A 14359-nucleotide genomic window follows, 5' to 3' on the forward strand; every position below is an offset into this window, starting at 1 on the left:
TTTGATTCCACACGTTTGGTGTGGACCAACGATATCTTTTATAACTGACTGAAGTCTAGCTGCCAAAATTTTCATTAATATTTTGTAGTCTACATTTGTCAGTGCGATTGGCCTGTACGCTGTGACGTGCCTGAGCTTTTCAACCTCGTCTGTTTTCGGAATAAGAACGGTACGCGATTCACCAAAGGATGGTGGTAATTTCTTTTCCTGATATGCCTCATTAAATACGCCCGCAAGTATTGAAGACAATTCACTTTTAAAACATTTGTACCACTTGGCACAAAGACCATCTGGTCCTGGAGATTTCCCGGGATTTAACTTATCAATCGCCCGTTCAACTTCAGATGCAGATATAGATAATTCCAAAGCTTTTTTCACTTCCTCATTCACTTGCGGCAAGCGTCCTAAATATTCGTCTTTAAATCTTTCTAGGTTTACCTGTCTACACGCAAAAAGGGATTCAAAATGACTTGAAAATACGGATAAAATGCTGTCCGTATCGGTTACTTCGTGACCGTCCTTCTCTATTTTTTCGATATGATTCCGTCGAGCGTTCGTTTTCTCCACGCCTAACGCTCTTTTGGTCGGCGTCTCTCCAGCCGCTAATGCCTCAGCCCTAGCACGGACGAGAGCACCGCGGTAGCGTTCCTCGTCAAACAGAGCAAGTTTCTGCTTAATATTGCGTATGTCAATTTTATACTCTCCCGGTTGTTTGCACTACAAGTCTATTAGTCTTTCCAAAGTCTTTCGGAGTTCTTTTTCTTTCTTTTTCCTTTCGTAACTCAATGCGCAAGAACGATCAATAGCTTTTATTTTTATTCGCTGCTTGAACTGTTCCCATTGTTCTGCAAGTTTAACTTCATCATCCATTTTTATTTCATTGATACAGTTCATTACCTGATCTAAGAAATACTCGTCATTGATCAAAGTGGAATTCATCTTCCACAGCTCCCATGAGAAAGTTCCACCTTTTGTTTTCTCTCCCATATCACATTTAACTAAACAATGATCACTGAAGTGTATTGGGTAGACAGTATATGTCTTACAGTGGGCTATTAATTCAAGCGACACGTAAATGCGATCAAGACGCGCATGGCTATTCCCCTGAAAATGTGTGAAACGCACATCCCGCGTTCCCTCCATACAGCTGCCCACGTCTTCTAACTCGAATTCAGTAACTACGTCCGCTAGCGTCCTACTACTTTTATCGTAAATGGCGCGTCCGTTTGCTCGATCTCGCCCATTGAGGACGCAGTTAAAATCACCCAGTAATACATATTTCCTTTCCAAAGTGAAGTGCTGCTTTAGGCTGGAAAAAAACATTGCTCGCTCCTCGCAAATGGTTGGTGCATAAATACACACTATACGCCACTGACATTCATTGAATACTAAATCACAGGAAACCAATCTACCAGACGGGCAAGAAAAGGTATCTTGCACTACCAGACCCGGTACCTTCTTAATGAACAAAACACAGCCTGCAGAAGTGCCTATTGCTTGAGTTACAATTGCGTAGTAACGCGTCGTGAACCTCAGCACCATGCCCCGGGCCTCCTCCTCACCGTCTACCTTTGTTTCTTGTACAGCTAGCACATCCAGATCATGATCCACAAGTAGCCTGTAGACTTGGCTCTGTTTCCGCTTGGCGGCGAGACCTCGAACATTTAACGTTGCCACTCTAAGTTTCGGTGCAACAGCCATGTCTACACAGTGAAGAAGTTAGCCCGGGGCATGGTGCTTACCTTCGGCGTCTAGCATAGAGCTAGACATCTTCGGAGCCTCCAGGTGGACCCGTGCCACTGGAGGACAAAGGTGGCCAGTGATTGTCCGATATCGGGTTGGGACGCAGCCTTGTGCTGCTGCGTCTGAACGAAGTCGCCTTCGCAGGTGGCCCCTCTTCTTGCTTTTCGCTGGACGCCTCACGCCGTCCTGCAGACTGCTCGCGGGGTCTTTTGCTTGGCGCCCCACCACTGATACTCTCGCACGACACTGAGTGTTCGGTTAATTCCACCGGCTCAGGCTCCTTCGATGAGGTGCTTGTGAAGCCTTCTTCGGCTTGGCCGGCTGGCTCTTGAGTAACCACCTCCCCAGATGCTATGTCTGCTTTGGCTGTTGGTTCATCACCACCAGTCGGTGTAACTGTACCTGTTGAAGGTTCAGGGTTCACCGCGTCGCCTGCGCCTTTTGCCGCGTCTTCAGCCTCGGTCACGTCCATCATCAACTCTGCTGTGTCGTCACCTTCGGCTGATCCGATAGCCGATGCGTACGTGCGCATGCACGCATCTTCGCTGTGGCCGAACCGCCGACAACGCGAGCATCGGGGTACCTTACACTCTCTTCTGACATGGCCGGTACCTTGGCAGCGCAGACACTGCATTGGCCGACCAGGTGCAACCACAAGTGCCAGTTCACCAGCCACCCTGATTTGATGGGGGAGATCTTCAACCTTCACGCCACTCTTGAGCTTAAGAAGCACAGTCCGTGTGGTTGAACCCTTGTCGCTGACACCCTGAACACGCCAATGCTCCCTTGTGACTTGTACGACCTTCCCATAAGCCGCCAACGCCGTTCGCACGTCTTCATCGTTGACGCCGTACAGCAGCCAATGAAGACGCAGCCGCACCTGCTGATCCTGGGGGTCTACGATGATGCAGCGTCGGCCCTTGACTTTTAACTCCTTCACATCCAGCAAGCGTTTCGTAGCGTCCGCGTTGTTCATGGTGACCGCCCAGACATGATTTATCTGGTAGGCCCCCAGTGCCAACACCTCCGGCAGCAGTCCTGTAGGTCCGAGCGCGTCTCGGAAATCTTCGACTCGATACGGTCTGCCGCGCACGTCACCGTGTAAAAACACGGTGTTTTGCGCGACGCGTCCCTTGGGCAGTGGTGGCAAAATAATCTCATATCCTGCGTCTTGGTCTTCGGTCATCCTGTTACCGCGGCTAGTATGTGCCGCAAACGCCGCTCCTACGGAGCACATGATTCTTGCGTCCGACGCGCGTGAGAGCCGACGAAAGAATGACTGAGCCACGTCGGCGCTTGAAATGTATTTCGAAAACTGGCCTTAGGCATGCAGGCTTGATGTTGGGAAAGGAATAGTGTTAATACGAGTAATCAAGCGTTTTAGAACACCAAAGGAACAACCAAGCAGGCGTCACACACTGCGAATTGCGTAAAAAGTTGGTCGTCCAATGATCCAACCGATTACAAAAAAAAAAGCTTGTTCTTGTTCACCCATCAACTGTGGTGAATACCCACCATTCAGGCTTAATACTTCATCGTCGTCGGCCACTGCGTAAATATATTGCACAATATTCCTAGCAAGTGGGTAGCGGATACCACGCTTCTCCCAAGAATGACGAAGGATAGCACAGTTAATACCAGCCCACTACACAAAACTTATGACTATTTCTGGCGTAGTGGTTACACAGCAAGTGTGCTCGTAGCAGTTACTCAAAGAGTGTAAGAAAAAAAGCTCTGAAAAGCCGAGATTTCACTGTGACCATGCTGCACGTTCCGCGCAGGCCTGGCGTTTTTTTATATTGATCGCTCAACGAATTCACTATATAACTTGAGTTGACAAAAGGGTTCATCAGCGGGCGACCACCCACAAGACGGAGTTGGTCACGTCTTCGTATAAGGTCTCCTTTCTAAAGCGAAAGCTATAAATGCATATATGCACTGTTAAGGTCTGACACCTCTCTATTGAATGCTATGTACAGATACGGTCGGGGGTACTTGAAAGGGCATACCTCGGTCGACCTAACTACAATGTGTGGACGAACTGACAACACAGATCTTAAAGTTTACATTGATGGACTTCCATTGCCCTCTACCGCACGTTTTTATGTGTCCGTATTTCTCACCGTAAAAATATGTGGACATCATCAGCATATTAAATTGCTCAGGAAACTGCTGTCATCCCTCTCAGCCGCGAATCTACTCAAAGTGTACAGTATTAGGTTCATGAACGTTCTATTACTGTTCAGAGTGCGCACATTTCTTGGCTGAGCTAGCACTGATCTCTTCAGTTCTTCCTACGCCCTCCCCCACGTCCTCCCCTTTCCCTTTTTTTTTGATTAGCTGTGCAATCTTAACTCGTTCGCAGGCTGCCTCCGTGAAGACTGAAAACGTGGTCTTCGCAACAACAACGCAGGGGTAGTCCCGTTGTTCGCACAGCCAAGCATCAAGGCATCCTTCACTCGATCAGTAATAACACCGAAATCTTCATTGTCGTCGTTGGTTGTCACTCCGTCATCGCTTTCATTGGTCATTGTTGAATGCCAGAGGCGCGCGATGGAAGGCCGAGCTTTCGAATGCGATCTCAACATCGTGTGGCCACCCCCAAAACGCGAACAAGGTCAATATGCTTCTGTAAACATTCAAGCCGACTACAACACGTGTGACCACATCGTCACCACTTTTTACAGTGTTTCTAGATGCACGTCGTCGCAAGTCGAGTGTAGAATCTGTGACATGTCAAGTGCGGGGACAAGAACCGTCCTAAGGCGTGCCGATGCTTGTAGACGCGTGGCCGCACAAGTCGACCTCACACGGAGTCACGTGGTCACTGAAGTCATTGAGTCATTTCTGACGTCCGCTGCCTGTCGCGCACGACGGCTTTGTGAAGAAAGTGATCCAGACTTGGGCCAGTCAGCCGGGATTGTGGAGAGCCACCTCCAACTCGGTCCCGACAACACCATCATAGCTGGCGATCTCAACTTCTCAGAAGAGTCGCTCGGTAAGCGAGGAACTTTGGCGACCCCGGAAAACGTTGACGACTCTTCTGAGAACCGTGTTCATGCCACTTGCGAAGTTTTTGACTCCAACGCCATCGAGTTCTCCCGAAGCAAGGTCTGCATGGAGGATCTGCAACGCGAACCATGCGATCCGGGCCACCTGCTTGGTCTCCAGCCGCTACCACGGCTGCCCGACTTCTCGGTGTGGCTTCCCCTGTGTCATACGCTACCGGCCATCGCACGTCTGTCGATGCATCGTCGCCAATCACCACGTCGAGAAAGCCGACTTACAGTATCACCAGACGGATGGTGAGTTCATATTTAATGAAATGAACAGGATGAGAATAGACTAATTTAAATCGTGGACACAAATCAAAACAAATATTTGGGTCTATACGAAGATTTGCTTGATTTGGGTGAAACGAAGATTTTGGCCATAGGTCATATTGAACCACTTCTGTTTCGCTGTCACATGGATATACACGGGTATTATATAATATATTGAACTCTAATAGATTATCTTGCGTCAGAACTAGACCACACAAAGTTCTATCGTACTCCTAATAAATACTTATGCACCAAAAACTGCTCCATTGCATCTTCGTAATCATCAGAGTTTATAGGACTGTTGCCGATGTTTTTGCCCTATTGCTAGGTTGTAGTTATTGTCATAATAGTTCTTTTTTTGTATTTCACCTTCACATACTGTAACTCACTTTCTAGTATGTACTTTTGCTTGTATATACATGTTCATAAGTTGAACTGCATTTTATATTATATTCATTATTTGCTTATGTATGTGTAGATAATATGTATATATATTTTTCTAACATATTATCTGTACCGTCCACCTTACACAATGCCCCTCGAGGGCTCTGTAAGGTACTGTAAATAAACAAAAAATAAATATTGGTGTAGTGAAAAGAAATTTGCAAGATGGCCGCAGAGTTGTCTTAGCTTTCAACAAGACGGTAGGATAGAAAAAAAATAACTAGCGTCATAAGATTGCGCTTGCCTCGTCTGGTCATTGCAACCCGTCTGACGCCACCCATTCCGTCCAGCGCGCGCTGCCTCCTCCGTACCATAGGACCCCAGCAGCACCCGTAGAAGGTGCAAAACTATTGTTGCCGGCAAATAGCGTTTGTCTAACGTAACAGTTACGAGCTTCTTCCTCCCTTAACATTTTTAATGACTCGGATTCATGATCCCTTGCCCCCTCACAGTTTTTTTCCGCCAATGGCATCAACTTAGCCGTGCATCAAGAATAGTATGGCACCCATTCCCCCTGTTAAAATTTGCCCATCAGAAGAATGGAATGCTGCGCTTGCAAGAATAGAATGTTGGGAAAGATGGAAGATGCGCAACCAAAAAGCAGCTCCTGACCTGTGATTTCTGGTTCTATAGGTATCCGCCTTTCAGTGCTACGTCAACCATGCAGCTACTCTTTTCTCCAATTATTTGTTTCATTCGTACTATTCGCAGGTGCGGGCGGCCAACTGCCTCCGGTGACACGAGGGAACAGTCGTGTCGGCACGCAGACTTCAGCCGGTCGCGAGGTGGATCACGTCCGGGAGTATTCGAGGACCGCTCAAGCTCGAAGTTTCCAAGGCCACCACGCAGAGCCAAGTGCCAGGAGGCCGCCACGCAGCAGCGATTGCCAGTGCAGTATCTTGGCCTCGGGCGCTTCCAGGGCTACAACGACAACGCATTTGCGGCTCATTTTGAAAGCGCGAGCGCTCGACTCCACCTTCAAGCCTGTCATCATTGTCGTCGTCGGCATCACCGTCGTTCTGTGGCGAAGCGAGAGAGGGCGCGCTGCGGCGCGGAGACTGCAGAGACGACGGTTCCCGATCCTGCCGGACGACGACGACACCGACGTGATGCGCCTGCGGCCGCCGACAGCGCGTCGTACGTCCGCGTGTTGCCAGGTCTGGGTCACCCGATTCCGAGCTGGCGTTGGTGTGTCCTCGAGCGCCTCAAGACGCTCCAGGTGAAATGGCAGTTTTTATAGCGCAGCAATGTTGTAGAGCCGCATGTCCAATTGATGTTTCACTCAGTAGCTTCAAGGCCTCAACCCTGAAACGGAATCAGGTTCACTCTCATTGAATTGTAGCGCTTGTACAGCTGTTAACCTTCTCTCTTCCCGTTAGTAATAATCATTTGGCTTGCTTCGGTGCTCGTTCATAGCGCATATGCTGGTAGTTACTCGGAAGAAACGAGCACGCGGTGACCGCGCGAACAAAGGCACTGGAGGTAAATGACTTTTGCTGTGGGAAAAAAAGTTGACCCAAAAAGCACACGGTCCCGTATACAGGCTTCGCAATAAAACGTCTAACATCGCAGTAACATTGCGTGGTACAAGTGTACATCGTCGGGCGTCAGAACATGTGAACATCGTAACGATTTCGCAATATAATGGGTCAAACATTGCGAAAGGCACACACTTACTGTGCTTAAGGCCATGTAGTGGCTGTATAGCAAGTTCAAAAAAAAAAGTGGCGGATCCCACGCACAGTGAACCGATGATATGCGAAGCGCGAATGAGAAATGTTGATATGTCACTTTAAAATCAGCACAACGTTACGATGTGGCGGTAAATAATGCCGTACATGACTTCTTTGTCATGAGTATTATGTTTGGAAGTGTAGTTTACCTTCGTCATTTATTGACGTCACGTGATACCAAATTAAGTATACGTGGCTATGAGCACATGAGCATGGTACGTTGTCATTTTCTGAGATGACACGCGCGTCAGGATCATCGTGTTTGCACCAATCGTATATTTCGTCATCTGTCGACGTAAAGCAACACAAAAATGTGGAGCTAGCGAAATGGACGCGAGTACATCATCAAGGGTCCAATATACTCCCATGTAGCGTTGCGTGCGAGCACGCTGGGCACAGCGATGCCATGTTTGCAAAACGCGAGCACTCTAAAGTCTGACGCCAGGCGCGACCAGCGTCCGTCGGCGCGGCCCGACGGCAACCAGTGCGATCATCGTCAGGAACATGCCGCATTTCGCGCCAATGCGTTACCCAGACAACACTGCGTCTCCCTCTTTTCATGACGGAGGGACGCCAGATGCGCTGAAACGCGCATGCGTAAAGCAACGCAGCGCGGCGCGCGCCTGCGAGTATATGGCAGGACCGGCGCCTGGCGTGGGAACGCCGGCATGACGCGACGAAATGAACGCCGGTGAGCACGCGCACCGCGTCACTTCGAAATGTAGTGGTGCCTTGACTGTGGCATGTAGTCATGTTTCACATGACAGGCATCTCATGACTATCATGTTTTCACTAGTCACATACGTTCGTCATCCATTGGCGTCACGTAATACCCAATTCGGCAACTGTGAAGCTAGCGAAACGGCCGCTAGTGCATCATCAGTGTGGCATGTAGTCATGTTATTACATGACACGCATGTCGTGATTGCCTTGTTTGGATGTGTCATTTACCTATTTCCGTTCGCGTCGGGTAATACCGAAATTGGTACATGTGAAGCTATAGCGAAATGGCCACGAGCGCACCATGTAGTCATGTTGTTACATGACACACATCGCGTGTTTATCATGTTGGCACAAATGTCATACCTTCGTCTTCCATTCACGTCCCGTAATACCAAATTTGGTAACAGTGAAGCTAGCGAAACGGCCACCGGCGCATCAGGAGCTTGGCATGTTGTCATGTTGTTACATGACACGCAACTCATGTATATCATGCTTGCACCAGTCACCTTCGTCATCCATTCACGTACCGGAATACCAAATTTGGCATATGTGAGGCTAGCGAAACGACCATGAGCGCATCATGAGCATGGCATGTAGTCGTTGTTAAATGCGAAGCATTTCATAGCAAACTTCGGTGGCTTTGAGCGTATCTATCTATCTATCTATCTATCTATCTATCTATCTATCTATCTATCTATCTATCTATCTATCTATCTATCTATCTATCTATCTATCTATCTATCTATCTATCTATCTATCTATCTATCTATCTATGTATCTATCTATCTATCTATCTATCTATCTATCTATCTATCTATCTATCTATCTATCTATCTATCTATCTATCTATCTATCTATCTATCTATCTATCTATCTATGTATCTATCTATCTATCTATCTATCTATCTATCTATCTGTGTCTGTCTGTCTGTCTGTCTGTCTGTCTGTCTGTCTGTCTGTCTGTCTGTCTGTCTGTCTGTCTGTCTGTCTGTCTGTCTGTCTGTCTACGACCTATAGCTCTCCTCGATAATGGTACCGATACCGAAATTGGTATGGCATAACATGACTGTATGTCGAGCATGATTAACTAGTCATAACAAAAAATCAAGACTTGTATATCATTATTGTTATGATTTACATTTCATAGTCTTAGTGATTTTGCGGTGGTTTCGTTCACATGACATTTTTCAAAACTCGTATGGTATGAGGTGGCTGCATAGCGAACATAAGTGACAGACTATAATGAGGAAATCATGACATGCATGTCATGATTTTTATGTTATGACTATCATGACTACACATCACGCTCATGGTGCGCTCCCGGTGTTTCGGTAGCGTCGCATATACCGAATTGAGTATTATGGGACGTGAATGGATGACGAAGGCACACGACTGGTACAAACATGATAATCATGACATGCGTGTCATGTAATAACATGACTACATGCCATGTTCATGATACGCTCGCGGCCGTTTCGCTAGCTTCATATATACAAAATTTGGTGTTACGTGACGTCAATAGATGACGAGTGTATATGACTGGTGCAAACATGATAATCCCGGCATGTCATGTAAGTATGACAACGTGTTACGCTCATAGTGTTCTCGCGGCCGTTTCGCCAGCTCCACATATACCGAATTTGATATTACGTGACGTGAATGGACGACGAAGGTAAACGACATGTCCAAACATGTTGATATGCGTGTCATGTGAAACAGCATTACATGCTACGCTCACACTGCTCGCGGCCGTTTCGCTAGTTCCACATATACGAAATATCGTACCACATGACGTGAACGGACGACGAAGGGGAATGACACATCCAAACATGATAATAATGGTATAGAAGTCATGTATGACATAATTTACGTCCACCTCGTAACGTTGTTCCATATTAAAGGGACATATCGACTTTCCTCGTTCGTGCTTCGCATATGGTCGATCCCACAGTACAGGGGGATCTGCCAATTTTCGCATTACACGTCATCATTTTCATGTTAGGGTCTGTCGCTTGTATTCGCCATGCAATCATGCCATACCATACCAGTTTTGCAAATGCCACGTGAAGGAAACCACCGCAAGAGCTGCAGGATTATGAAATGTAAATCATGACGTTCATTGCACACATATCATGATTTTATGTGATGACTAATCAAATATGTTCTTCGTACAGTAATGTTATGCGATACCAAGTTTGGTATTGATACCATTATCGAAACGGCCAGGAGAGCTAAAAGTCGTAGGCGGTTAGATAGATAGATAGATAGATAGATAGATAGATAGATAGATAGATAGATAGATAGATAGATAGATAGATAGATAGATAGATAGATAGATAGATAGATAGATAGATAGATAGATAGATAGATAGATAGATAGATAGATAGACAGACAGATAGATAGATAGATAGATAGATAGATAGATAGATAGATAGATAGATAGATAGATAGATAGATAGATAGATAGATAGATAGATAGATAGATAGATAGATAGATAGATAGATAGATAGATAGATAGATAGATACATACATACATACATACGCTCAAGGTTGAAGAAGTTCGCTAATAAATGCTTCGCATTTAATGCATATAGTCATGTGAGAATGAAACCAACTGCAGAGCCGTATGCCCGTGTTCATAAACGCACCATGACTTGAACTTGACTCGAAACAGCCTTGAATGTAGCGCGTTTGAAACGCGTCTGTCTGTTTGTGCTGCCTTGGCACCGTCCAAAGACAGTGCGTTCGAAACGCGCGTTTGTGCTGTATTGAAGCCGGTGGCGAGTCAAGTTCAAGTCAAGTAGCGTTTCTGAATACGGAGGGTAGTGTTGAGACTCTCGAGGGACCTGCCTCCTCAAGACCATGTCCCTGCCTGCCCCGTTCAAATGACACGGGCTCGCCGGGAACATGTCACGTGACTAGTTTTGCGTGATTTCACGTCCGCTTTCCTTCTCTCTCTTTCTATCTTTCTTTCGATACGTAGTTTTTCTTTCTATCGTTTCGCGTTGCTTCTTTGTGTTTCCTTCTCGATCTTTTTTACCATTTTTTTTCCTTTCTTCCCGCTGACCCATCCACCTTTTGCGTCACACGCCACACAAATCAGCGCAGCGGGAGAGCACGCGTCGGAAGCACGTGTTGAAGACCAATACAGCGTCTCGAAGCGTGGGGCCATGTTTTAATTTTAATACTGAGAACCATAAACTTAAAGTAGCTGGAGAGTCTGTTTATTAGTACAGTTTTGCCCACCTATACAGATCTATTTGAAGTGTATACCTTTGGGGGATGAAGAGTACGAAGACAGAGAGCACACCGGTATGACGGTAGTTATCGCGAACTTGGACGGGGGTAAGCCGAGTAGAAGCAGCTACACTGTTAAGATTCTGAAGAAGGTTATCTACGGCAGAGCCATACTCGTGCACGAAACTGATCACGTAAAGTAAGATACAGCACAACGAACGAAGAGAAGTGCTTGCCTTGTGCTGTGTCTTATACTTTTTTACGCTACATTATCAGCCACACGCCCAACTTTGCACTATTGTCTTGCACGAAAGCGCTTCGAAAAAAAAGAAAATTCGATTAATGCTATTTATAGTGCGAAGAGTGTCCTCAACACGTGTAACATTACGTGGCAGCTGTGTATGCCTCAAAACATCGGATGTGAAATGTGCAACAAGCGGTTGATTTTATACATGAAAAAGCACACAGGCACAATTAATCATCATTATCAGACGCAGTGTACCCAGCTGTCTTATTTACGGTACATCGCCATTTGGTGAAAGGTATTTATGGGGCAGTAGGCACTTCCTTGCGGAACAGTTTAGGTGTCAATTAGCAAGCGAAGCTGGGCTATAGGGAACAAAAGCCGCTTTAATGTTTAAGTTATTGAGGTAATGTAAATAACCCTTGTATTAAAAAAAGATTCGTTGTTAAAGCGTTACCTAAAGCATTACCTCAAGTATTACCTCAAGCATTACACTTGGCTTAGCAGAAGAGGGGAATTTACCAGGGCGTTTGTTTTCGGCCTAAAGCTGCAGCGACATCAACCTGTGTCTTAGCGAGAAAAGTCAGCTATACGACAGACTCCAGGAACTTGACGTCACAAAAATTAGTAAGCGCTATTGGATTGAGCATTGATTGATTGATATGTGGGGTTTAACGTCCCAAAACCACATATGATTGTGAGAGACGCCGTAGTGGAGGGCTCCGGAAATTTTGACCACCTGGGGTTCTTTAACGTGCACCCAAATATGAGCACACGGGCCTACAACATTTCCGCCTCCATCGGAAATGCAGCCGCCGCAGCCGGGAATCGTACCCGCGACCTGCGGGTCAGCAGCCGAGTACTTTAGCCACTAGACCACCGCGGTGGGGCTTGGATTGAGCATTAAAGTTCTCTGTGGGAGGAACAGCGATTGCAGGTTGGTGGAGCTGAAACTTTGAATTGTTGGGGTTTAGCGTCCCAAAACATTGAGAGACACCGTTGTGGAAGGCTCCGGATGTTCCGAGCACCTGGGGTTCTTTTACCTACACCTAAATCAACAAACATGCGTCTCAAACGGCCTTTGAGAATGCTACCGTCGCGGTCGGGATTCGATCACATGATCTGCGGGTCAGCAGCCGAGTGCCTCAGCCGCTATAACACCGTGGCTGGATGGCGAGGACACTTTAAGGGCAATATTTTGTTACACGGTGTTAGCATTATCAGGCCCCGTTCTCATCGCTCTATGATTGATTTATTGGTATGTGAGGCTCAATGGCCCGAAACTACCATATGATTACGAGAGACACGGTAGTGGAGGACTCTGGAAATTCCAACCAGCTGGGGTTATTTACTCATATCTGAGCACCACGTGCCTACAGAATTTTCGCCTCCATCAAAAATGCAACCAGCACCACCGGGATTCAATCCCGTGACCTGCGGGTCATCAGCCGAGCAACTTAGCCAATTACCATAGACCACCACGGCGCGGCCCTGTTCTCATCGCGTCACCTTCAAATGCGTGTCAGCAGGCGTCTTTAAGGCATCGCAGCAGACGTCTCAAACTTTTTTTTCAATTTCTCTCAATTGCTCGTAACGCAGGTTACCTGGGGCGCAGTTTCGCTTTGAAACTGTGTCGGCCCATCGTCATTCTGGTCTACCGGAAGTGCTGTCGGCGGTGGCGACCATGGGCGAAGGCTCCTCGTGCCATCTCGAGGTACGATACGCCAGTCTCTGCCGTATCGTACTGCGTTATTGGCACCAAATCATGTGACGGCCCCCATGCCAACGGCGCCAGCGGCTGGTCGCACTGGCCTTGAACGCCAACGACTGGCGTGGTGTGTCATGCGACGCTGCGCCGACATTTCTGGCGTGGAGCTGAAAATTTTCGTGAATGTTTGTTTTTATTGGCAGCCGTTTCACTGCTATAATAAACTATGTTTAATTGTGAACACTCGTTTTGTGTGAATATCTTCTACCACATTCTTCAACACCATTTCAGTGTCTTCGCCTGCGTCCGGCACACTTACAGCGTGACAGGGAGCCTTTGAGAAGTACAGACTGGCGAGTGTCATGTTCATGATTTTTTGTTGCGCCGAGGCAGGGACTACAGGACAGGTTGTGCGCAGACTTCCGATTGGTTTTTTGGAAAGTGGCATTTACGTTGATTTGTGGAAATTTCGCATGTGCTTACGATATACGCCATATTTTTTCAATGCCTCTGTTTTTTCTATCCTATTACCTATGTTCCACCATCCACATATCCATCATATCCCATGGATTCTTATCCTATATTTGACACTCGGCAAGTTCTGAGCGAACCAGTTGCGAGTTCGCGCACCTCCTGTCCTGTGCCTGTCTTGTCCTCGTCTCGTCATCTGCAGCGCAACAATTCATGAACCACCACAAAATACTGCAATGCAGCGCCATGTTGTCCGATTCCGCTATTGATCGACGCTAATTGGCCAAGTGAGTTGCTACGACGTCTGATTGGCTTAAAACGCCGCCATTGCGAAATTTGACAGCATGGTAGAATAGCATGCGTGACGTAAAAAATTTACAGCATATCCATGGAGTGAATGATGCTCAGTGCAGCAAAGCGTCCATCCGCGCGTCCGTCCATGTGTCCGTGCGTTCATTCGTTCATCCTTTCGTGCTTCCTTTATAGCTTCCATCCGTCCTTGCTTCCGCCCACCCATTCGTTCATGCAACCGTCCATACGTCCTTCCGTCCGTCTGTCCGTCCGTCTGTCTGTCTGTCTGTCTGTCTGTCTGTCTGTCTGTCTGTCTGTCCGTCCGTCTGTCCGTCTGTCTTGTCCGTCTTGTCTGTCTTGCCTGTCTTGTCGGTCTTGTCTGTCTTGTCCGTCTTGTCTGTCTTGTCCTTCTTGTCTGTCTTGTCCGTCTTGTCTGTCAA

General features: G+C 47.0%; 1 protein-coding gene across 1 annotated transcript; it reads left to right on the forward strand.

The window, feature by feature from the left end:
* The first annotated feature begins 4476 nt into the window (after positions 1-4476).
* Positions 4477-13251, forward strand: LOC142766034 (uncharacterized). The gene is made up of 3 exons (XM_075867849.1): positions 4477-4981; positions 6222-6729; positions 13049-13251. Exons 1-3 carry the CDS (start codon positions 4477-4479, stop codon positions 13218-13220), a joined length of 1185 nt encoding a protein of 394 aa, XP_075723964.1. The 3' UTR covers positions 13221-13251.
* Positions 13252-14359: the final 1108 nt, after the last annotated feature.

This window comes from Rhipicephalus microplus, chromosome 1 (assembly GCF_043290135.1).
Source record: "Rhipicephalus microplus isolate Deutch F79 chromosome 1, USDA_Rmic, whole genome shotgun sequence".
NCBI lineage: Eukaryota > Metazoa > Arthropoda > Arachnida > Ixodida > Ixodidae > Rhipicephalus > Rhipicephalus microplus.

What these genes read in the sequence shown, in the direction of transcription:
- LOC142766034 (XM_075867849.1), top strand. Translation starts at nt 4,477, where the DNA reads ATGTCAAGTGCGGGGACAAGAACCGTCCTAAGGCGTGCCGATGCTTGT. An exon ending in TACGCTACCGGCCATCGCAC is followed by an intron (nt 4,982 to 6,221) that starts GTCTGTCGATGC and finishes TACTATTCGCAG; the next exon opens with GTGCGGGCGGCCAACTGCCT. An exon ending in AGCGCCTCAAGACGCTCCAG is followed by an intron (nt 6,730 to 13,048) that starts GTGAAATGGCAG and finishes CTCGTAACGCAG; the next exon opens with GTTACCTGGGGCGCAGTTTC.